Source organism: Hyperoodon ampullatus, assembly GCF_949752795.1.
Source record: "Hyperoodon ampullatus genome assembly, chromosome: 2".
NCBI lineage: Eukaryota > Metazoa > Chordata > Mammalia > Artiodactyla > Ziphiidae > Hyperoodon > Hyperoodon ampullatus.
Genome location: NC_136915.1, coordinates 118149567 through 118173731, shown reverse-complemented (window position 1 = coordinate 118173731; position 24165 = coordinate 118149567). Strand labels below are relative to the sequence as shown.

The 24165-nt window shown below is 41.0% G+C and overlaps 1 protein-coding gene across 3 annotated transcripts in view; it reads left to right on the top strand.

Annotated features, from left to right (window-relative positions):
• Nucleotides 1-271: 271 nt before the first annotated feature.
• DCAF8 (DDB1 and CUL4 associated factor 8) overlaps nucleotides 272-24165 on the top strand; it is a gene marked incomplete at its 5' end in the record, with an annotated part of 29116 nt that continues 5222 nt past the window's right edge. The window contains 9 exons of one of the 3 annotated variants that reach the window (XM_079696842.1): nucleotides 272-335; nucleotides 3539-4209; nucleotides 5175-5315; nucleotides 6427-6521; nucleotides 11248-11358; nucleotides 20506-20578; nucleotides 21109-21166; nucleotides 21679-21786; nucleotides 23171-23301. In XM_079696842.1, coding sequence (XP_079552968.1) covers nucleotides 287-335; nucleotides 3539-4209; nucleotides 5175-5315; nucleotides 6427-6521; nucleotides 11248-11358; nucleotides 20506-20578; nucleotides 21109-21166; nucleotides 21679-21786; nucleotides 23171-23301 — 1437 coding nt within the window. The remainder of the gene's footprint in view (nucleotides 336-3538; nucleotides 4210-5174; nucleotides 5316-6426; nucleotides 6522-11247; nucleotides 11359-20505; nucleotides 20579-21108; nucleotides 21167-21678; nucleotides 21787-23170; nucleotides 23302-24165) is intronic. The other 2 variants (XM_079696841.1, XM_079696840.1) reach the window with 2 other exon arrangements.

The following is a 24165-nucleotide window of genomic DNA, read 5'->3' as shown; positions in this document are numbered from 1 at the left end:
ATCTGAAAAATCACTGACAGTTACTCAGTGAGAAGAGATGGCAGTTAGCCTCCCAAAGATATGTCTCTTTATGGAATTTAGACATGGGGGGATAATATCTGGCATAATTTTCAGCAGCTGAGAAGTCCTGCTGAGAACACACAAAAAAATCAATTTTGTAAAAATGACAAAGGCTGTACATTGTTAAATCTCCTGGTGCTTTTATCATCTTTCCCAGATTGTTTCCTAATTGTTTCATTTTCTTACTCTTCTCGATCCAGGCTGGCTGCAGTAAACATCATTCAAGATGTCCAGCAAAGGGAGCAGCACAGATGGCAAAACAGACTTAGCTAATGGTAAGGGGCCATAATGAAGGTGAAGCTATTTTTGCTATCGACTGAGGTTCTTCTCCCGCAAAGAGAGTGGAGACCTGAATTTTAGCGGAGGGAAGGAAATCTTTCCTAAGAATGAACTCTTCCTGTGTTGTTTTGAGTGTAGGAAACTACACAGGAAACACCTTGGACTACCTGGTACTTTTGCTCCTTCAGCTTTTATCTGATTTTTTTCAGAAGATCAATAATAGAGTTGTCCCTCTAAGAGGTCAAGTGGTTTGGAATTTTGTAAGGGTGGACAAAACCTAAGAGATGCTGTTAATAAAGGAGAAAAAGAAGATCCAATTGGTGGTGGAACCAAGGGAGTTGTTGGGAAGGCAAGGCTCCCCAGTTATAAGGAGAGGTCTCTTTTCATGGTAGATCATAGTTCAGTAGAGACATTAGATAAGAGATGAAGTTATAAATAGCTGCAATTGGGGCTTTTTTCTTTCTTTTTCTTTTCTTCCTTCCTTTTTTTCCTTTCCTTCCTTTCTTCCTTTCCCTCCTTCCCTCCCTTCCTCCCTCCCTCCCTCCCTCCCTGCTTCCTTTCCTTCCTTCCACCAGTGCTACCAAGTATTAAATCACTGGGTCTACGGCAGATTTGAAGGCAGAATATCATGATTCTGGTAGAGTATAGCTACTACCTGGGTTATTTGACCAGTGCATCCACTCTGAGCCAACTTCCAAACTAGAGAAGGTCCTTCAAATGGATATAGTTGGGCAGCATAGTGTTCAGCATTCCTCAGCACCTTGTAGGTTAAGATTATCGTCTAAATTCTAGTTGACGTGTTTGGTAGAGCAATGAAGTGAGTAAGGGAAAGGGAGATTTTCAGCATGCTGTTTTACTGTCCCTTTGTTCTTTTCTTACCACTGGTGTTCATTTATCTTCTGTAAAGGAGAGTGATTCAGATTTTTCACTGGGCTTAGTTGAAAGGCACAGGATTCTAGAGGGGTTGGAGGTATACAATTGATTTGGAGTTTGGCCATTAGCTAGATCAGGGATTGGCAAATTATGGCCTGCAGGCTAAATCCCCAGGCCTGCGGGCTGCTGTTTTTGTAGTTTACTGGAACTCAGTCATGCTGCATTTATTTACATAGTATTTATGGTTACTTTTGTGCTACAGCAGTGGAGTTGAGTAGTTGTGCCATACATCCATATGGTCCAAAGTTTAGAAGCCTAAACTTTTTATTATCTGGCCCTTTACAGGAAAAATTTGCCAACCGGTAGCTATTATCTTGGTCATTGACTGTTAGTGTCCTCTTGCTGAGCTTGTGATATGCTCTGGCCCTTATCTTAATGTGGTAAGGCCCCCAAAGTCATCTTAATTTTAACAATAAATGCTAGGAGTTTTGATGTTTCATTTTTTTTTCTTCTTCACAGAAGTGATGGGTGTGACATTTTATCCCTTCTCACCACTCCCAATCTCAAACCCAATTTCATTTCAAAAACCACAATTATTAATCTTTCTCAGCATATACAGCAGCCTCAGCAAATGTAGTTCCTGGGAGCAAATTGCTGCACTTTCCCCCTTTTTCTTCCAGTTCCTAGTCGTTTTCACACTGTGCTCTTAGTTGAGGTGCTTTTTGAAAAGAGCTGTTTGTGTGTCTCCCAACCTTCTGTTACTGCTTGAACCAAAAGTGTGTGTATTGTTTATCTGTTTTCTTTATTGGGCTCTGCCTAAGAGTTCATTGAAAAGAAGTTCCATTGCTTCAAAGATCTTCAGAAATTACTGCTCTAATTCAGATGACTAAGCAAGAAGATATTCCCATTTTGAATCCTTAAACATCAATGTGATATTGGAGTTGAATAGCTTATACCAGTCACACATAGCTGGTCAGCCTTTCCTACCTAATAGCCTTTACTTCTGGCGAGATAAAATTTATTGTCATCTGAGGAAAGGAGGCCGTGAGCAGGTTTAAAATCCTTATTCACCCCCTTCCTTTCTTTACGTCTTGACCTTAGTTTGGAAGTTGTGGTCCTTTTGACCCTAGAACATTGCCAAAGTGCTCACTAGAATATGATTTGGCTGTTAGATAGGAGAATTCAGTATCTAATTTTGGGGATTATATTGCTCAAAGTGACCCAGTTATTTTATAACTACCAATATGGCAGACCTAGAATAAGAACTTTTCTTTTCAGGTCCTGCTGTAGTAGCCCTGCTTTTTATCAATTTTATTTATGCTTCCTGTTAAAACTTTGTCTCACTAGAATTCCTATATCTAAAACTAGTATTACGATTATTAAATTAATGGAAGTAAGGCGGAATACATTTATCAGCAAAAAAGAGAGCAAGAAGCCACTCAAATGGTCACAATTTCCACTTGTCCCTTGCACTTCCTTCTGGATTCTTAGTGGATTTTAAAACCTCGGGGGAAGAAACTGTAGGGTTTAAGAGTTGGGAGGTAGTGGTGCTTTCTCGAAGTGGTAAATAGTCCAACTCTTCCTGGGGGTGGCTGTTCTTTTTTTTAAATTTATTTATTTTTATTTTTGGCTGCATTGGATCTTTGTTGCTGCGTTCGGGCTTTTCTCTAGTTGTGGCAAGCGGGGGCTGCTGTTCGTTGCGGCACACGGGCTTCTCATTGGGTGGCTTCTCGTTGCAGAGCATGGGCTCTAGGCACACGGGCTTCAGTAGCAGCGTGCGGGTTCGTAGTTGTGGCTCGTGGGCTCTGGAGCACAGGCTCAGTACTTGTGGCACAAGGGCTTAGTTGCTGCGCGGCATGTGGGATCTTCCTGGACCAGGGCTTTAACCCGTGTCCCCTGCATTGGCAGGCGGATTCTTAACCACTGTGCCACCAGGGAAGCCCAGGGATGGCTGTTCTTTTTTCTTATGTTCAGCTTAATTATGTGTTATAACTAATGGATGCCCATCTAGCAAAATAGAGCCTAAGGTAGTTGTATCAGGCATACTTATATAAAATCTGCCAATGCTTTGCTTCTTGAGAATTTATTATAATCTTTGGTTGTCCTGCAGTTCTTTATTTGTGTGTGACTTTGGTTTTAATCTTTTCAAGATTCCGTCTCAGAAGGTACTGTTTATAAGCATATGTAATGAAAACATTTTGACCAAAGTTGGTTTCAGGGTCTTTTGGTGTGATGATTTTTTAGACTAAGGAGTGGGAATCCTTTTGGTCACCATCTTATTTCCTTATTTTTCCCCCTCACCTACCTATTCCTCACTAACATGCAGGAAGCCTGTCTAGCAGTCCAGAGGAGATGTCTGGTGCTGAGGAGGGGAGGGAGACATCCTCAGGCATTGAAGTGGAGGCCTCAGACCTGAGCTTGAGCTTGACCGGGGATGATGGTGGCCCCAACCGCACCAGCACAGAAAGTCGAGGCACAGATACAGAGAGCTCAGGTGAAGACAAGGACTCTGACAGCATGGAGGACACTGGCCATTACTCCATCAATGATGAAAACCAAGTCCATGACCGCTCAGAGGAAGAAGAGGATGAAGAAGAGGAGGAAGAAGAGCATCCTCGTCGTCGTGTACAGCGCAAGCGGGCCAACCGTGACCAGGACTCATCAGATGATGAGCGGGCCCTGGAGGACTGGGTGTCCTCGGAGACGTCAGTCCTGCCCCGACCTCGCTGGCAAGCCCTTCCTGCCCTTCGGGAGCGGGAGCTGGGTTCGAGTGCCCGCTTTGTGTACGAGGCTTGTGGGGCAAGAGTCTTTGTGCAGCGTTTCCGCCTGCAGCATGGGCTTGAGGGCCATACTGGTTGTGTTAATACCCTGCACTTTAACCAGCGCGGCACCTGGCTGGCCAGTGGCAGCGATGACCTGAAAGTGGTGGTTTGGGACTGGGTGCGGCGACAGCCAGTATTGGACTTTGAGAGCGGCCACAAAAGCAATGTCTTCCAGGTGAGGCGAGGGAGCAGATTGGCAACTGAGAAAATCAGGCACGAGTTAGACAAATCTGAGCTGCTGCCTGGAGTAGGAGTGATAGTGAGTTGTGGTAGGAATTAGATATCAGGACTCGGTCCTTCCTTGGCTTTCATAATGACTTAGAGGAGTTAAATACCCTGAAAGACTCATGGCACCCTTTTGTTTCATTGAGCACAGAGACTGTTAGAAGCCTCATTATAATAGGAAGGGTGCTTGGAAATCATCAGGAAGGCACTAAATGCCGTGCTAGGAGGCGTTATAATACAAGAGCAGAGGCTCTTGAACCAGTCTAGTTGAGTTTAAATCTTGGTCCAACCCCTTAACTAGCTGTGTGATCTTGGGCAAGTTTATTTAACCTCTGTCTTCAGTTTATTTACCTATAGTATAGGGCTAATAACATACAGGGTTATGAGGATTAAATAACAGTAGAAGCTAAGCAGTTAGAACCATGCCTGGTACTTAATAAACGTTTGATAAATACTATTAATATTGTTATTCTCTGGAAGTTTTACTTACCAGCCCCATCCATCATATGGTACTAGCCATTTATCCCTAAGCATGTTCTCTTTCCTTCCCCAATATCCCTTCTAGTTTCCTTTTTCTTTGTAGCAAGTTTATGTTTACTTCCTGAATCAAGGAAGATTTTCTCCTTTTTCCCTTACCTTTCTTTCTTACTGGGTATAGTCCTAGTTTACCTGAGCACTCATATCAGTTCAGCCTTCCAGAATCAACAGAAATCCTCTCATATCAGAAATTTTTTCTTTTCCTCTCCTGTAACCCTTGGAAGAAATTGGACTTGAGCCAACTGTATAGAGCAGGAGGTCTAAGTTTCCAGCTGTTGTGTAGCAAAAGCGGATGATTTGGGGTTGTCATCATGTTTTCCCCTCTCAAATTCACCTCTTAAATTTCTCTTGTCCCTTTTTTTATTCTTAACATCCCAGGCCAAGTTCCTTCCTAACAGTGGCGATTCCACCCTGGCCATGTGTGCCCGTGATGGGCAGGTTCGGGTAGCAGAGTTGTCTGCTACACAGTGCTGCAAGAATACAAAGCGTGTGGCCCAGCACAAGGGAGCATCCCACAAGGTAAGTAAGCCCTTGCCCCAAAGGTTGTGCAGTTCAGCTCCTCTGTGGATCTCAGCCAAAGCCCTCCAGTATCTCTGTCCATTGTGTCCCCTTTGTTGTGGTCACCTCCATCACTTCTTTCAGTCCTAGGATTTGTAGGTAAGATGGGAGAAAAAGCAGCTACAGTAAACTTCTCAGAAGGCAAGTATTTGAGAGATTTCTAGATCTTGCACATGCAACATTTCACCTGATAATATTTAACTCCTAAGCTGAGCCATGGTTGGTTTGGAGATCCTTGAGGTCTCCTGTGCCTTCCAAACCTTTAAAATTTACTCCTATTGTATTTAGAACATTTTAACAGCTCTAAGGTGCTAGCTGTTGGCTTCTCATATGTGAGAGCTCCAGCTTTTCTGCTCACAACTCTCAGTGCATAAACAGTACTATTTCTGGAAGCCCTATTTAGAGCTGGGAATATAGGCCAAATAATCATGATGGCAGCCAGTGAGAGCCAAGAACTGCCTGGTCTCAGAGTAGGCACTGTTTTCTTCCATGCCGTGGAAAGAGGATGGTCCTCTTTTTTTTTTTTTTTTTTTTTTTTTTTTTTTTTTACAAACCCTAAGCAAATATGTAGGTGGACCTGGAGTATGCTTTCCTCGCCCATGGCTCAAGAAATACGAAAATTACCTATTTCTTTCATTCTTAAGACTACCCCCAACCCACTAGATAACTAACTTTTAGAACTAAGCTGTAGGGAATGAAACTTGGGTGCCATTTCTCTCCCCACCTGAGAGTGTGGAATTGATTTTGAGGATGAGCTCTAATGGCAGTGTTTTCCTTTGGTATCACTGTTCAGATCCCTTGGAGACTTAATTAAAATAGCAAATCACCTGTGCTTTTGACTTGTATAGGATAAACAAACTGTGAATAATTCACACAGCAAGAGAGAATGGGCTTATTAAATTATCTTCTTTCCTGGGATTTTACAACAAAAAAGGCAGATGTTTCTCTTGCTGAGACATTTTAAATGCCTCATTTAATGAGACATTTTAAATCGTAAAGATAAAGGAATGAGTTAGACAACCTCTAATTTTAATCTTTAGAAACCTCATCCTTTCCCTTTTTTCTCCTTCAGTTGGCCCTGGAACCAGACTCTCCCTGTACGTTCCTATCTGCAGGTGAAGATGCAGTTGTCTTCACCATTGACCTCCGACAAGACCGGCCAGCTTCGTAAGTATAGCAATAGTATTTTTACAGAATTGGATTTCTTGGCTTTGAAAATATTGCATGTATCCTAGGTAATGCTCAACTCTCTGGTCCATCAGAATGGTTCCTTTGTATTTATGATAAGAAACAGATGAGTTTAGGGGAATTCCTTACTTCTTTGTTGTTGTCTCTTTCTCAGCAGTAAAATACTATTCGCCTATCTTCATTTCTAAAGCAGGGTTCAGTTATCTTATTATATGTGGGCTTTAATAACTGGATGATCTTCCACTCTCCATTCACTTGGGTGCCACTCAACTTCCCCACAAGAAGCATGTTCATAGCAACTTAGAGATATGCTCCTATGTAGTTTTCACTTCAATTTTGTGTAGAAATGTAAAAATTAAATGATAATTCTTTTTTTTTCTTTTATATTTTTTAAATGATAATTCTTGAACAAAAATATTGGTAGCTATAGTAGAACTCTATCATATCACAGCTCACTTTTACATGAATCGGAGACTCAGGTAAATTATATCCCCTTTTAGCTCTGTGATATCGTAGAAAGAGCATAGCATCTTATTTGGATCCAGGCAGACCTAGATCAAATCTCAACTTGGGCACTACTAGTAATGACCTGTATAACCTTTCTGAACTTAAGTTTCTTCAGCCTCACTATGGGTATAATCAGTCAGTCTTATCCTCTCTTTTTCTGGTTTCTGTGAGGATTATTGATAAATGTGTTTGATACCTCAGCATAGTGTCTGGCACCATGGTTGGAACTTATTGAATTGTAGCTACTAATTATTTCAGTTTACTTTTTTCATTTTTATTGCTCTTATAATAAACAAATATATCTTGTTTTAAAAGCTCAAATAATGAAGTATATGGACAAAATGTAAATGTTCCCTCATGTATACCTCCCCTGCCCCCCACTTTTCTAGCTATTGATAACCATTGGTAAAAATTTTGAATACCTTTTCAATCCTTTTTGTATACATTTATGTATCTTACTATATACATGTACACTCTTCCCTCCAACATGGGGTAATTGTACGTGTATATAAACTTACATATGTTCGTGCAATTTACTTTTTTCACATTATGATGTATTTTGGAAAGCTTTCTACATCAGACCAAAAAGGCCTACCCAATTTTTTCTTTTTAAACATTTTATTTATTTTTATGTGGACCATTTTTAAAGTCTCTATTGAATTTGCTACAATTGCTTCTGTTTTATGTTTTGGTTTTTTGGCCAAGAGGCATGTGGGATCTTAGCTCCCTGACCAGGGATTGAACCCATGCCCCCTGCGTTGGAAGGCAACGTCTTAACCATGGACTGCCAAGGAAGTCCCTATGGCCTACCTCATTTTTAACCGTGACATCTGTGTCATAGCATTGGTGTACCAGTTTGTTTAACGACTACCTAGTTGATAGATAATCTACATTATTTACTGTATTGTTAATCTTAAAAACTATCTTTTTTTTTTTTTAATGCCATTCTGGAAGTTTATTCTAGGATCACAAAGTGAGGAAGAACTCAAGATTTCAACTTTTCAGAACTCTCCCCCCTTAAAAATTATCTTAAATCTTACATGTCAGTACCAATATTGAGTAAGGGGTGTCACTAATTTACATAGCATACAAGTAAAATATAAGTTAATATAGGGAATATAATCTTAAGGCTGATTATTATTAGACTTTTATTTTTAGAGAGATAAGTATACAAAAAGTTGTCTAGAAAGTGAAGAATTTAAAATAGTGGTTAAAGGATGGAAATGTTTTTGGCTTGTGGAAAGGATATACTGGTTATTTATATAAAACTTAAGAGGATGAAGATTGAGAGATAATGAATGGATTTCTCCTGGAAAGGGAACAGGTCTGGGTGACAAGGGATCTGCCTTCTAGTACTAGCCTGCAGTTATATAGCTTTGAGAAAAATCATTTAATCTCTTAAACTGAATGATGTTTGTTATTTTCAGTTCTCAAGTTCCATGATTCTGTGATGATAATGGAACATTAGCAAGTTTTCCAGAGGGGAGTGGAAGGGCAAAGATGGAGAAAATGATATGAGTTTGTTTGGTCTGCTCTGGTAGAGTGTTGTGAAGCTGAATGAGATCCTATGGATCAGGTTCAGAGGAAAACTACTGTTAAGCCACAAGAAATTGGGAATCTGTTTCAAGTGATGGGCAGAGTAAATGACTGGCAGATTATTGAATGTGTAATGAAAAGATGTAAGCAGAAAATCTGGCTGAGAGTTGATCACTGTATCTAGGTGCAAGCAGTAATAGGTGGGATAGAAACTAAAAGGGGGAACATAGGAGAAACTTAGAGTAGGAGGAGGTCCAGATTCTGGCCTTAAGGAAGTTTTTACTTTAGGGGTTGAATTAGTGGAAGGCTAGAATGAGGTGAGAGGACTGAATGTGAAAGTCATGGCTAGAATGTGTATCCGTATGTGTTAAGCTGGTGCCTGAACATCTGCTTATATCAGAGGCATTTTTTGTGTGAAGTTGGCATAGGGGAATTTTTCTTTTGTATGTACATAATAGCTGAGTCTCTGGAAGCTGGTGATATTGGCTAACATCATAGGAGGAGTTGGATTTGGAGCTGTGGGTGGGATATTCATTTAGCCAGCAGAAGCTAGTTTGAGATATTCTTCAGAGGAATCCGTTGGTTTGATCTGTAATTGTTTTTCCCTTTTTCCTGGAACATACCAGCTCGCTAAAAACTGCAAATTTTAAGGCAGAATTTGGTAAATTTGTTTCATATGGCTTTGTGTGCTGCCTTGCTCTGGTGTCAAAACTTTTTTTTTTCCTGCTGCCATTATCAATCATTTTTATAGCACCTCTGCATTTTCCCCACAGGGCTCAAGGTGCTCTGTGCATTTATGCATTAGGAGAGAGAATTGTTTGTTTTAGGTGAATAAATGGAGGCATAGAAGATTGAGTTCTTTGTCAGGATTAGATGACAGTGGAGCCAGTACTTCATAATCTATCCCCTCACTTTCTTCATTTTGCTTCTGCATGATAACTGTTATGTTTGTCTGACCCTCTCCTTCTAAAAATCCAAATTGCTGAGGAAATGAGATGTTTCTCTGAAAAAGAGCAGCAGCTGCTCCTATTCCTCTTCCATATCTAAAGCCCAATTAGAGCTGCCTCTTCTCCATTGCTAGTTTTGTTCCTGAAACTCTTTTTTGACTTGTTTTCTGCCTTGTGTTTTGGGTATGTGTGTATTTGTGTTTTCCCTAATGACATTTATTTTTAATGACCTTTGTACACTATTCTTTTAATGGAAGGCTGCAGAGATTTTAAAATTAAATTTCTCCTTTGCCTAGAGCAGTCTAGGATGGAGTGACTTTGACCATTCAGAGAGGATGCTAACATCATTTACAAAGAAACTTATTGTCATAGTTATAGTTCTTTCATTTTCTGTAAGCACCAGAAATTAGCAAAAGCTTAGAATCAAAAATGAAAGCTGTTATTCATAATAGCCAAAACTTGGAAGCAACCAAGGTGTACTTCAGTAGGTGAATGGATATACTGTGGTATATCCAGATAATGGAATATTATTCAGCAGTAAAAAAAAAAAAAAAAAAAAAAAAAAGCAAGCAAGCTAAAGCCCAGTCCCTTCCTTGCCTGTCTTCCTTTTCCTATAAATTTACTAATCTTTATGATGTCATATTTGACAGGTTGAACGCTTCAATCTGGGAGGAGTATTCATAGGGCCACCCTTAAGGTGGGACAAAATTATGGCTCTTTGGCCAAAATCTTCTGGCTAAAACTCTGAAATTTTAAAGGCTTCCTCGGGGTCCCATGCCCTCCTAAGAATCACCTTTTTTTGTGGTACAACCAGAAGAATAATTTAGAAATAATTTTTCAGCATTAAAAAACAGCTGTCTTGACAAGAATCTCTGCTCCTAATTTGCTTCAAATAAGGGAAGACTAATACTGTTTTCCTTTGTATTAACCGTTGCTTGTTGTTTTTCATCGTGCATTTTTAAAGCTGGGTTTTAAATGACATTTCTCTGGAATCTGGGAGATAGATTCTGACCTTAAGGTCTTTTCCTTTTTTTTTTTAATGTTTATTTTTTAATTTTTATTTGTTTTGGCTGTACAGGGTCTTAGTTGCAGCACGTGGGATCTTCGTTGCAGCGTTTGGACTTTTTAGTTGTGGCATGCTGACTCCTTAGTTGTGGCATGCCTGCGGGATCTAGTTCCCTGACCAGGGATCGAATCCGGGCCCCCTGCATTGGGAGCACGGAGTCTTACCCACTGGACCACCAGGGAAGTCCCCCTTAAGGTCTTTTCTGTCCACTGTTTCTGTGATTCATCCTCCCCTCACTCCCTGCTCCCAGATGGTTGGGAAGATGTACTTACAAGTAAAGGATGGGAAGATGTGGGTAGTATTGTCTCTTTAATGATTGGTTGTCATCATATTGGACTCAAGCTAAGGCTACTGAGGAGCAATACTTTCATACACCTTTAATTTATACTCCTTGAGGAACACCAGAAAATTACTACGTGTTTTTTCCATCTCCAAAGTAGCATTTAGTAAATATATATTGTGGTGGGTTTTGTTTTTTTTTTTCTTGTTCCAATGTATGAACAAACAAAACCACTTCTTTCTTTCTTTCCAAGTGAGAATCTGTTTGGTTTCTTATTAGCTGTGTGTGCGTTACTGTCTCTATTCTCACTTGCCATGACTATCTGGATCTTTTGGAGAATATAATTTATATACCTTTCTACTCTTGAAGGAAACTGGTGGTGACAAAAGAAAAGGAGAAGAAGGTGGGGCTGTATACAATCTATGTGAATCCTGCCAATACCCACCAGTTTGCAGTGGGTGGACGAGATCAGTTTGTAAGGTGAGTCTGTGGCTCTTTTGTGTCTTTGAGAGTTTGAGACTGTGATGTATTGTGTACTACCAGCTGTCCCTTATGGAAAGCTATGAACTGCCTAGGAGTTCATTAACCACCATCTTTAATTTTTTGCCATCTTCCAAAGAGTTTAAACTTCCTCTGACATATTCTGTTCTCTAATGTAGCAGCAATCTCTGAGGGATAGCTTAACATGTTATAGATATTATCAAGTTGTAAAGAAGTTTGATGAATTGACCAAGTTCTCCACATAGCAGCTAGGCATAAACCCAGGTTTACTAGCAAGTGCTCTCTTAGTAAATATTTTCCACCATTTTTCATATGTAAATTAACACGTACTAGAAATTTTGAATGCTGGTTTCAGATACAGAAATAATTTGACTTGGGAGTATTCATTGTGAACTTCAGGTTTTTGGCTCCCAGTATCCTGAACCACTTTTCTTTATCTTTAGTGATATCTTTGTTACTATGAACATTTCTTGTAACACTGTCTATTGAGATATATCCTAAGGAGAACAGAGTTCATGGATTCAGTCGCCATGTGTAGCGGTTAGTTTCCTTCTGGCCCTTTGTCACAATTATATCCCATCCCTATCCAATTGGCCTATTTTTTTTTTTTAACATCTTTATTGGAGTATAATTGCTTTACAGTGTTGTGTTAGTTTCTGCTGTATAACAAAGTGAATCAGCTATATGCATACATATATCCCCGTATCCCTTCCCTCTTGCATCTCCCTCCCCTGCCCCATCCCACCCCTCTAGGTGGTCACAAAGCACCGAGCTGATCTCCCTGTGCTATGCAGCTGCTTCCCACTAGCTATCTATTTTACATTTGGTAGTGTGTATATGTCAGTGCTGCTCTCTCACTTCATCCCAGCTTACCCTTTCCCCTCCTCCCAGTGTCCTCAAGTCCATTCTCTACGTCTACATCTTTATTCCTGTCCTGCCCCCACCAGGTTCATCAGAACCATTTTTTTTTTTTTAGATTCCATATGTATGTGTAAGCATACGGTATTTGTTTTTCTCTTCCTGACTTACTTCATTCTGTATGACAGACTCTAGGTCCATCCACCTCACTACAAATAACTCAATTTCGTTTCTTTTTATGGCTGAATAATATTCCATTGTATATATGTGCCACATCTTCTTTATCCATTAATCTGTCAATGGACACTTAGGTTGCTTCCATGTCCTGGCTATTGTAAATAGTGCTGCAGTGAACATTGTGGTACATGACTCTTTTTGAATTATGGTTTTCTCAGGGTATATGCCCAGTAGTGGGATTGCTGGGTCGTATGGTAGTTCTATTTGTAGTTTTTTAAGGAAACTCCATACTGTTCTCCATAGTGGCTGTATCAATTTACATTCCCACCAACAGTGCAAGAGGGTTCCCTTTTCTCCACGCCCTCTCCAGCATTTATTGTTCGTAGATTTTTTGATGATGCAATTGGCCTATTTTTAAGTATATTTCTTTGGTTGACAGATCATCAGTTTGAAAGGGAGGAAGGAAAGGATCACTAGAAGAATGAATGACTTTATGCTTTTCCTGATGGTGGATGAAAAGCATTATCTTCCTTTTTATTTATTTTATTTATTTATAAATTTATTTTATTTATTTATTTCTGGCTGTGTTGGGTCTTTGTTGCTGCACGCGGGCTTTCTCTAGCTGCAGAGAGCAGGGGCTACTCTTTGTTTTGGTGCGTGTGCTTCTCATTGCAGTGGCTTCTCTTTTTGGGGAGGACGGGCTCTAAGCATGCGGGCTTCAGTAGTTGTGGCTTGCGGGCTCTAGAGCGCAGGCTCGGTAGTCGTGGCACACGGGCTTGGTTGCTCTGCAGCATGTGGGATCTTCCCAGACCAGGGCTCCAACCTGTGTCCCCTGCATTGGCAGGCGGATTCTTAACCACTGTGCCACCAGGGAAGTCCCATCTTCCTTTTTAAATAAGAGGATATTTTTATAACTGTATTCTGTAATTAATTTTATTAATAATCACAGGGATGGGACTAAATTTTTAGAAATACCTGAGAGATGATCTTAACTTGTTGAAGAATCCTGCCACAAGAGAACTGGGCAACTTTGTTGCTCTCTTCTTCTTCCCCTGTTTCCCTTGCCTTCTAAATTCCTTTCCTCTGTTGACCAATAGAAAATGTTTAGCAGTAGTTTTTTTTTTTTTTTTTTTTTTTTGCGGTACGCGGGCCTCACTGTTGTGGCCTCTCCCGTTGCGGAGCACAGGCTCTGGACGCGCAGGCTCAGCGGCCATGGCTCACGGGCCCAGCCGCTCCGCAGCATGTGGGATCCTCCTGAACCAGGGCACGAACCCGTGTCCCCTGTGTCGGCAGGCGGACTCCCAACCACTGCGCCACAAGGGAAGCCCAGCAGTAGTTTTTTTTTTTAAGATAAGCTGTTGATCCAAAAAGGGGTTGTAGTTGTCAGAACTTGCAGGTGCTACCTCCTCCAAATCAAGCATTTACTGAATTTTTAAATGTGCATTTCCTGCTTAGAGCTCTGGATTCATAGAAAAGTCTGTGTCTCTAGATAATTCAACCACTAGGACCTTGATGTTTGGAGGAGAGTGGAGGCATTGGCTGTATTGAGAACTGCAATTGATAATGCTTTTATCCAATGCTAATACTTTCTCAGGGTGAGAGTGGGGCTGGAAATTAGTTTTAGCATTTCATCACAAGGAGAAATACTCAGATCTTCTATTTCTTATCAGCCTCAGTATCCTTTATCCCTTTGTACATGCCAAATTCTTAGCATGTGATAGGCTGTTTACACGACAGAAGCACGTGTAGATTTTGAGGCACACTGATCGCCTATGAGCAGATGGCCCTTCCACACCCTAGCTCTTCTCTGATCATCCTCAATTTCTCTGGCACCTCTTCAGTTCAGCCAGTTGAATGTTTTGGAATTCCTCTTTTCTGTTTCTTTCTTTGAAAGAACTTTAGGCTCACCTGCCAGTACAAATTTGAAAATATTTTTGCTGAATATTTTATATCATAACACCATTAGCTTTCACTAGCCTGAAGGAATTCCTTTAGGGGAATACAGAGAAATAGCTTACTCATCCTCAAGGCTTTTACATCATAAATACTGAATTTTAGTTTAGGATTGTGAAGGAGCATCTACGAGAGTCATGCTTTTTGGAATATGACCAAAAAGGGGGGATGGGCAGGGAGAAAGAAAAAAGGTAAGCAAGTGGAGGGTGGTATAGATTTGAGTTTCTGCCACTAAATCCTGTTTAGGTTGGTTTAAGAATTTATAGGAGTGAAGAAAAGGAGAATGTATCAGATGAGTGAATCCTGTGGTGATAGATTTGGCAGTGTGATTGGTTGACATGTAAATTTATTGCTAAAGGATTTGGTATAGGCCCTGGTTTATAAAACACAGTCAATGGATAGTCACTTTGCTCCCCTATCTTTATCAGCAACATTGAGAGAACACTAGATTAAAGGCAAGTTAGGGGAAGAGGAGGTGAGGAGGGAAGAGAGAGGCTTAAGGTAACAAATTAGTGGGCACCTGGAGGCCTGTGGAGAGAAATGCAGTAAGGGTGTTGAGACAGTGCTGATACCATTCTTTATTTGATTTAAAATGTCCAGGGTATAGGAAGACTCAATAATGTGGAGATGTCAGTTCTTCCCAACTTGATCTGTTGATTCAGTACAATCCCAATCAAAATTCCAGCAAGTTATTTTATGGATATCGACAAACTGATTCTTAAAGTTTGTGTGGAGAGACAAAAGATCTAGGATATCCAACACAGTATTGAGAGAGAAGAACAAAGCTGGAAGCCTGATACTACCCAACTTCAAGACCTATCAATACTCTAAAGCTACAGTAATTCAGACAGCATTGTATTGGTGAAATAGACAAATAGATCAAAAGAACAGAATAGAGAGCCCAGAAATAGACCCCCATAAATACAGTCAAGTTATCTTTTTTTTTTTTTTTTTTTTTTTTTTTTTTTGCGGTACGCGGGCCTCTCACTGTTGTGGCCTCTCCCGTTGCGGAGCACAGGCTCCGGATGTGCAGGCTCAGCGGCCATGGCTCACAGTCCCAGCCACTCCATGGCATGTGGGATCTTCCCGGACCGGGGCACGAACCCATGTCCCCTGCATCAGCAGGCGGACTCTCAACCACTGCGCCACCAGGGAAGCCCCCAGTCAAGTTATCTTTGACAAGGAAACAAAGGTAACAAATGGATAAAAGATAGTCTCTTCAATATATGGTGCTGAAAGAACTGGACATCCACATGTAAAAACTGAATCTAGACATAGACCTTACACAGTTCACAAAAGTTAACTTAAAATGGATCATAGACCTGAAAGTAAAGCCCGAAACTATAAAACTCCAGAAGATAACATAGAAAACCTAGAAGACCTTGGGTAAGGTGATGCCTTTTTATTTTATTTATTTTTTATTATTATTTTTAAAATTTATTTTATTTATTTATTTTTGGCTGGGTTGGGTCTTCGTTGTGGTGCATGGGCTTCTCATCGCAGTGACTTCTCTTGTTGTGGAGCACGGGCTCTAGGCGCGTGGGCTTCAGTAGTTGTGGCATGCAGGCTCAGTAGTTGTGGCTCGTGGGCTCTAGAGCACAGGCTCAGTAGTTGGGGCACACGGGCTTAGCTACTCCATGGCATGTGGGATCTTCCCAGACCAGGGATTGAACCCGTGTTCCCTGCATTGGCAGGCGGATTCTTAACCCCTGGGCCACCAGGGAAGTCCCTCGGTGATGCCTTTTTAGATACAACATCAAAGACATCCATGAAAGAAATAATTGATAGGTTAGACTTCATTAAAATTAAAACCTTCTGCTCTGTGAAAGACACTATCTTTCAAGAGAATTAGAAGATAAGCCACAGACTGGGAGAAAATGCTTGCAAAAGGCACATCTGATGAAAGACTGTTATGCAAAGTATACAAAGAACTCTTAAAACTCAGCAACAAGAAAACAACCCAATTAAAAAGTGGGCCAAAGACCTTAACAGACACCTCACTGAAGAAGATACACAGATGACAAGTGTATGAAAAGATGATCCACATTATATGTCATCAGGAAAATGCATATTAAAACAACAGTGAGATACCACTACACATCTATTAGAGTGGCTAAAATCCAGGACACTGACAGCACGAAATGCTGGTGAGTACTGTGGAGCAACAGGAACTCTCATACATTGCTAGTGGGAATGCAAAGTGATACAGCCACTTTAGAAGGCAGTTTGACGGTTTCTCCAAAACTAAACACACTGGTACAATACAATCCAGCAGTCAAGCTCCTGGTATTTACCCAAAGGAGTTGAAAAGTTATGTCCACACAGAAACCTGTACGTGGATGTTTATAGCAGCTTTATTCATAACTGCCAAAACCTGGAAGCAACCAAGGTGTTCTTCAGTATGTGAATGGATAAATAAATGGTGGTGTATCCAGACAATGGAATATTATTCAGCACTAAAAAGAAAAGAGCTATCAAGTCATGAAAAGACACGGAGGAACCTTAAATGCATATTACTAAGTGAAAAAAAAAAGCCAGTCAGCCAATCTGAAAAGGCTACATGCTGTATGATTCCAACAGTATGACATTCTGGAAAAGGCAAAACTGGAAATAAGAAAAAGGTCAGTGGTAGCCAGGGGTGGGGTGGGGCAAGAGAGATGAATAGGCAGAGGACAGAGGATTTTTAGGGCAATGAAAGTACTCTATGATATTATAATGATGGATATACATCATTATACATTTGTCCAAACCTGTAGAATGTACAAGAGTGAACCCTCAGGTGAACTGTAGACTTTGAGTAATTATCATATGTCAGTGTAGGTTCATCCTTGGTTAAAAAAAAAAAAAAAACTACCGTTTTGATGAGTGATTTTGATAATGGGAGGGGCTATACATGTGTGGGGGTAGGGAGTGTATGAAAAACCTCTATACTGCCCTCTCAGTTTTGTTGTAAACCTAAAACTGCTTTAAGAAAATAGTCTTAAAAATTAAAAAAAAAAAAATTTTTAATGTCAAGGTCCTGTCCTATGCGCAGATAATAAGGGAATTTTTTTGTATTTATCTTTGTATCACCACTGTCTAGCACAGGGCTTGGCAGTCTACACTGTTTTTGTAAATAAAGCTTTATTAGAACACAGCCATAGCCATTTGTTCACATATATCCATGGCATGCTACAGTGGCAGAGTTTGGAAACTGTGATAGAGACTGGATGGCCTGCCAGCTTAAAATATTTACTGCCTTGCCATTTAAGAAAAAGTTTGGGGCTTCCCTGGTGGCACAGTGGTTAAAAATCCACTTGCCATTGCAGGGGACACGGGTTCAAGCCCTAGTCCAGGAAGATCCCACATGCCACAGAGCAGCTAAGCCTGTGCACCACAACTACTGAAGCCTGTGTGCCTAGAGCCCGTGCTCCCCAACAAGAGAGGCCACCACAGTGAGAAGCCCATGCACCGCAACGAAGAGTAGCCCCCACTCGCCGCAACTAGAGAAAGCTCACGCGCAGCAACGAAGACCCAATGCAGCCAAAAATTAAATAAAATAAATAAATTTAAAAAAAAAGTTTGCCAACCCCTAGTCTCAAGCATCATATCTAGAATATAGTAGGTTCTTAATAAATACTTATGGAAGAAAGGGGAGGGTAGGTAAGGATTTCCTCATAAAGAAGAGCATTGGATACAGAGGAACATAGAATGGTCCATACAACAAGATATTTAAAATTTTTTACTAATTTGATGACTTGGGAAGATAATGATGTCTTAGTGACATTTGAGAGCTGTTGATTTAGACTTAGTTTAGAGGGAAAAAAATCTGATTATCAGCTGCTATATTTGCTGAAGAGTAGTAATGGTAGTACAGCAGTCTCCTATTTGTCTTCTTTTTTTATTGGTTCATTTAAAAAACATTTCCTGGATAGTCTATTTATGCAAGATATTAATGGATTATGGAGAATACTTGATTCGTTCGTTTATTCATCCAGCATTTACTGAGCATTTGTTGTGTGCTAGGTACACACTTGACTAGACATAGTTTCTGCCTTCAAGGAGGATTCAGGAGAAGCAGATATATATAGCGATTAAAAATATTAAGTAACTTACCCAGTATTGCTCATCTAGTAAGTAGCATAGTATCTGAACTCAGTTTAGATGCCTTAAATATGGTGGAAACCATTTCACTATGCTGTTCTTTCTCACAGAGGAAATATTAAAGACAAATGGGAAGTATTTCAGGTAGAGGGAACAATATGTGTAGAATTAGGATAACAAGATGTGACATGGTATGTTCAAGGAAGCATAGTTTTTTTGTTTTCTGTATAATGCATAGGATCTTTGAGAAGTGGTAGGCAGCCATACTAAGCAGTCTGGACTTTATTTAGTAGAAAGTACAAAATTACTGAAGAGATTTAAGCAGGGAATTTACATTAAATTTTTCATTTTAGACATAATTCTGGTGACAGTATGAGCAAAGAAATCAGAAGGTTACTATAAATAATGTAGGCAAAAAATGCCTAAGGGTGGAGAAAGCAGATATAGTCAAGAAATATACCCAGGAAGTCAAATTGACAGGAAAGAAACTAGATACATAGAGAAAGGACCTGATTTCTGGTTTGGCCACCTGAATTTAGGATGGTGCCATTAACAAAGATTTGGGGGAAAGGGTAGGTCTAGAATGATCTTAGCTTAAAAAGGAGAATGATTTTACTTTTGGGCATTCCATTACAACATTCATTTGGCATGTGGATATAAATCTAGAGCTCACTCAGAACAAGTGTGGGCTGGAGACACAGATTTAAGAGACATATCCACATATAGGTGGTAAAGTGTTAATGGAATTTGATTACCAAAAGAAAGTATAGAGCAGAATTCTTCCTCCCTTTTGAGTCTCTGGCCTCTTTGAGAATATAAGGAGAACCATGATCCCTTCTCCCAGGAAAAATACACATAAGCACAGTTTCTGGGCATTCACACATACTTGAACTCTAGGTTTTAAAATTTCCTTATGTAGAATCAGAGGAGAACTTAAGACCAGACCTTTGAGGAACATACAGCATTTAAGGGGTAGACAAAGACAGGCCCATGAACAACATTAAAGAGTGGTTGGACATCAAGGAAAGAAAGTATTTCAGGGAAGGAGTAATGAACAATGTCAAGACAAGAGAGAAAGACCTAAAAAAGTATCTTGTTGGTATTGGCAGTTAGATTACTGATGTCTTTAGCCAGAGAAGTTTCAGTAGTGAGTTGAAGGCCAAAGCTAGATTAGAATGGAACGAGAAATGAATAGGAGGTGAGGGAGTGAAAATGTTGAATGCAAATTGCTCTTTTCAGTAATTCTACTACAGGGGGGAAGGACAGAAAAAGCCAGAGTAGGAAAGGTCAGTGGAAGGATTTTTAGAAATGGGCAGACAATGGTGAGGAAGAGGACTAATCAGTGAGAAATGGACTAATCAATCAAGCAAGGTCCTTGGAGGGATGAGACTGAGATTGGAGGAGACTGATGGGTGAAGACAGGGACTAGATCTGTCTTGTTCCTCACTATACTTCTAGCACCTGGCATAATACTTGGCACCTAATCCATGTGTCATAAATAGTTGCACAAATGATTAAAGTTTGGATTGGAAAGATGAGGAAGGTGAAGGTAGTTTGATGCTTGATGAGAATGAAGGAAGGAGAGAGTGAGTCTTGAGATATAGGTGTTGGTTTGTAATAGTTGTGGGAAGAACTAGCCAAATAAAATTTCGAAAAGGGATTCAAGACCCACTGACTTACATAAAGCATGGTCTCTGCCCATGAATAATAAACTGTATTGGGGAGGCAACATACATGCAAAAGGCTCTATAATAATGTTATTTCAGTGCAGATAAACAGTAAATGATATAAAAGCTGAGAGAAGAGATAAGCCACTTCAAAATAATATAATTTAGAATTACTACTTGAAATGAGAAGTACCTGGATAAGAGTTTTGGTTTGGAAGAGGGGTGGGAGAAGATTTTTGAGGAAGAACCTGAGCCAGAAGCTTAATTGGGGAATGTCCTTTATCTGTCCTGACATCCAGCTGACTGGTGTTCCTGCCACTACATCGAATTGCAACTCTTCAAGGGATGTTTGTAAATTTTGACATTTTCATTGCTTCTTCCACCGTAGGATTTATGACCAGAGGAAAATTGATGAGAATGAAAACAATGGAGTACTCAAGAAATTCTGCCCTCATCACCTGGTAAGATTCATGAAGGGCCAGTGGCTCCAGGCTTCCCTGACTCAACCCCAAGCCTGCCCCCAAACTTGTTGGTATGGTGGGAAGAGCTTGGACTTTGGAGTCAGACACCTGGATTTGAATCCTGGCTCTACCACTTACCAGTTTTGTGATCTTGGGCAGTCACCTTACCTCTGTTAGCCTCAGTTTTCTTATTGACAAAATAGAGATACAGATACCTGCCTTGTACCATGATGGTACGGCCTAATGAGATAATGTATATATAAAATGGCTAGCACACAGAAGACAACCAGTAGAAAGACCTCTCCCCCCGAGGTGGTCAAGTTTCATCAGTTGTACTCCTGTCTTTATCTCTCTATCTTCCTCTCTCTCCCTCTCCCTCCCTCTCTCTCTTTTTCTCTCTCTCTGTCTCTATCTCTATCTATCTATCTCTGGGAGAAGATATAGGGGAGTTTGAAGGAAAACCTGTTTCCTGAAGATGGTATAACAAATGGGGGGGTGGGGCATCAGTCAGTATCTGCTCCTTATTGCAGGTGAACAGTGAGTCCAAAGCAAACATCACCTGTCTTGTGTACAGCCACGACGGCACAGGTACGTGAGCAGGGCCCAGCTCCTAGGCTGGCATGCCCCCTCTGTCTAGGGAGCTGCTGAGCCAGTGAGGCATGTGCCCTCCAGTGCTCACCACTGTGCTATAGCTCCGAGTGGAGCAGCTGGGGAGTAGTTGCTGATGGTGAGCACACAGCGGGAGGATGCAGCAGATGACCCTTGGAGATGCCAGGCGCTTGCAGAATGCTGCAGATGATATTTGACAGGGCTTGTCCTAAAGCCCAGGCTATTTGGTTGAGCAGGTTCTTATGCCTTTGACTCATTCCTGAATTAATTGGTATGATCTTCCTGAGCATTCTGCTACCCCTGGGTTGGCAGTGTGTTCCTAGTCTACCCTACACACCTGAATTGCCTGCTGTTCCAACTGAGTAAGATGGGTGCTATACCTGGGTATTAGGAGGGGGCACTACTGGCAAGAAGCCCCACCCCAACCCCCAACTCCTGGTCCTAGCTTTTTTCAGCCTTTGCCTTCACTGCTGTGTGCTTGTTCTTGGCAGAGCTCCTGGCCAGTTACAATGATGAAGACATTTACCTCTTCAACTCCTCTCACAGTGATGGGGCCCAGTATATTAAGAGATATAAGGGCCACAGAAATAACGCCACAGGTGAGACTGTCTTTCTAGGTTTCTGTACCCCAAGTCTGTTGGTTTGAAGAACCACAGTATCTCATGCAGGTTGTGCAAATAAGAGCTACCTAAAGGAGTAGGCCATCTGTCACCAAGTGACAACAAGCTTAATTGGGCTGGAGTTTTCATAGGCCCTCCTGTGCTAGAGGAGAGAGGGCTCAGGAGCATCTCTCACCACTACAGTGATGTTACTTGGTCTGGGTGTAAGGAGACTCGACTGACTATATTTTTCTTATGATTTCAGGTAGCTTCAGGATTAAAAGACTTATTAGGGAGTTTGCGAAAGCCCTCCTTAGTTAGTGGTACTGAATTGCCTAAAATAGGGGGGTGAGCTTGTACTTACAGGGAAGAGGAGGAAATAATTCTTTTGAGTGAGGCAGAAGAGGAGAAATGGTGATAGCACCTCACCCAAGTTTGCAGTGATGATTGGCATTTTTTGTTCTGTCTGTGGTTCCCAAACTTTGCTGTACAATGAAGTCACCTGACAATCTTTTAAAGATACTGAAGCCTGGCTTCCATACCCATCCATTCTGACTTAATTGGTGTGGGGTGCACGTTGATTAGGATTTTTAAAAAGCTCCCTTTGATTCTAATGTACAGAAAAGTTGGAATCATTGCTCTTTGTTGTTATTAATGTTCCTATCAGATGTCTGCCATAATGTTGACTGGGGAGAGCAGTTAGTTTTCCTTTTTCTCTTGAGCTGATGAGAGGAGAGGGAAAAACCTGTACTTGGATCTTAGTCCTTGGGCATACAGAAGAAAGTGTTCCAGTCTCATGATTGGTATGGAACTGGACGTAGCAGTTGGGACTCCTGGCTTCTCTTACTAATTTCAGGGGGTGGAGCCCTGTTGTTCAGAGTCTTGGTAACAAGCACAGTTCAGGTGCTTCTTACAGGCAATTGTGGCATATACCTTCATCAGTGTTAGGTCACCTAATGACCCAGGAAGCATTGACAAGGTACCAGTGAAGCATACGTACCAAGGATAATCCTAGGGCATAAGACAGTGCTGCCTAGGAGTGGGCAGAGCTGGGGCCATTCAGGTTGGGACAGGTGAAGCGTTAGTGAGGCCTATGGTTGCTCCGTAGGGTGCAAACTAATGAGACTGAGGCTGTTGCTAAGGACTGCAAACTCCTCAGCTCTATGGATCTCTTTAGGAGAATATAAATAGTCTCTGGAACTGGTGTGATTCTTATTCTGTCTATTATACATGCATAATCCCTTGATTTGTTTTGTGAAAGTGAAAGAAATTCTTTGGCTCTTAGCTGATTTAGATTTGTGAATAACTAAATTTCCTGTGAGGTAAATATATGTCGGCCTGATGCCAACTCTCATGTGGTTTATTCCTTCATTTGTCATTTCAGTAAAAGGCGTCAATTTCTATGGCCCCAAGAGTGAGTTTGTGGTGAGCGGTAGTGACTGCGGGCACATCTTCCTCTGGGAGAAATCATCCTGCCAGATCATTCAGTTCATGGAGGGGGACAAGGGAGGCGTGGTGAGTATGGTGTGCTGGGCTGGCTGGCTCCCTGCTCTCTCCAGTCATTAAGGTAGGCTTTAGCAGGGCCATTGAATTCTCACTCTGACAATGTAATACCACGTCTTAGAGGTCTAGCCAGCTAAATAAAAAGACAGTATAGTCTGGGGGTGCTGAGGTTTTAATGGAATATTTTCTTCCCTTTCCTGTCTTCTGCTCCTCTACAGCACGGTTTATTAAGAGGAGAAAGGGATTTTAGGGAAGAACCTCTGGCCTGAGTGAGGTATCTTTAGGCATGGACCTTTTCCAAAACAAAAGCATTAGCGTTCAGGGCACACCATCCTACACACTGTAGTAGGTAGCTAAGTAGTGATCTTGAATAGATCCTGGATTAGCGGATACAAGCTAGAAGGAGCATTTTTTCTGACAGTTGGGAAAATCAGAATATGGTCTGTATATTGATACAAACACACATAATATATATGCATATATAGGGAGAGAGAAACATGCTCCCCCGCCGTGACCATTTTTGTTGTTGTTGTTGTTTGACTGATATACAACCCACGATCATATCATAGTCTGCCTGTCCTTTGAGTTCTACAGACAGCTTCCATAGAGATAGGGCAAAAAGGAAGCCTGAGGATCGTGAGTTGGGTAGTGAAAGGTGGCCAGCTCTTAGGATGTATCTAGCTAACCATGAATTTTTTTGTTTTTTCTTTTTTGAGACCTAGAGTCAAGAAGGATTCAGTAGCTTTCTATTACAAGGTTTTCAGACTGCAGAAGATAAGAAAGAGGCAGTTTGGGCAACTGCATTTTACTGACTACCCAAGATAGTCTTGTAAAGAGCTTCTAAGGGATGGCTGAGATGCTTATTCTTTCTTCCTT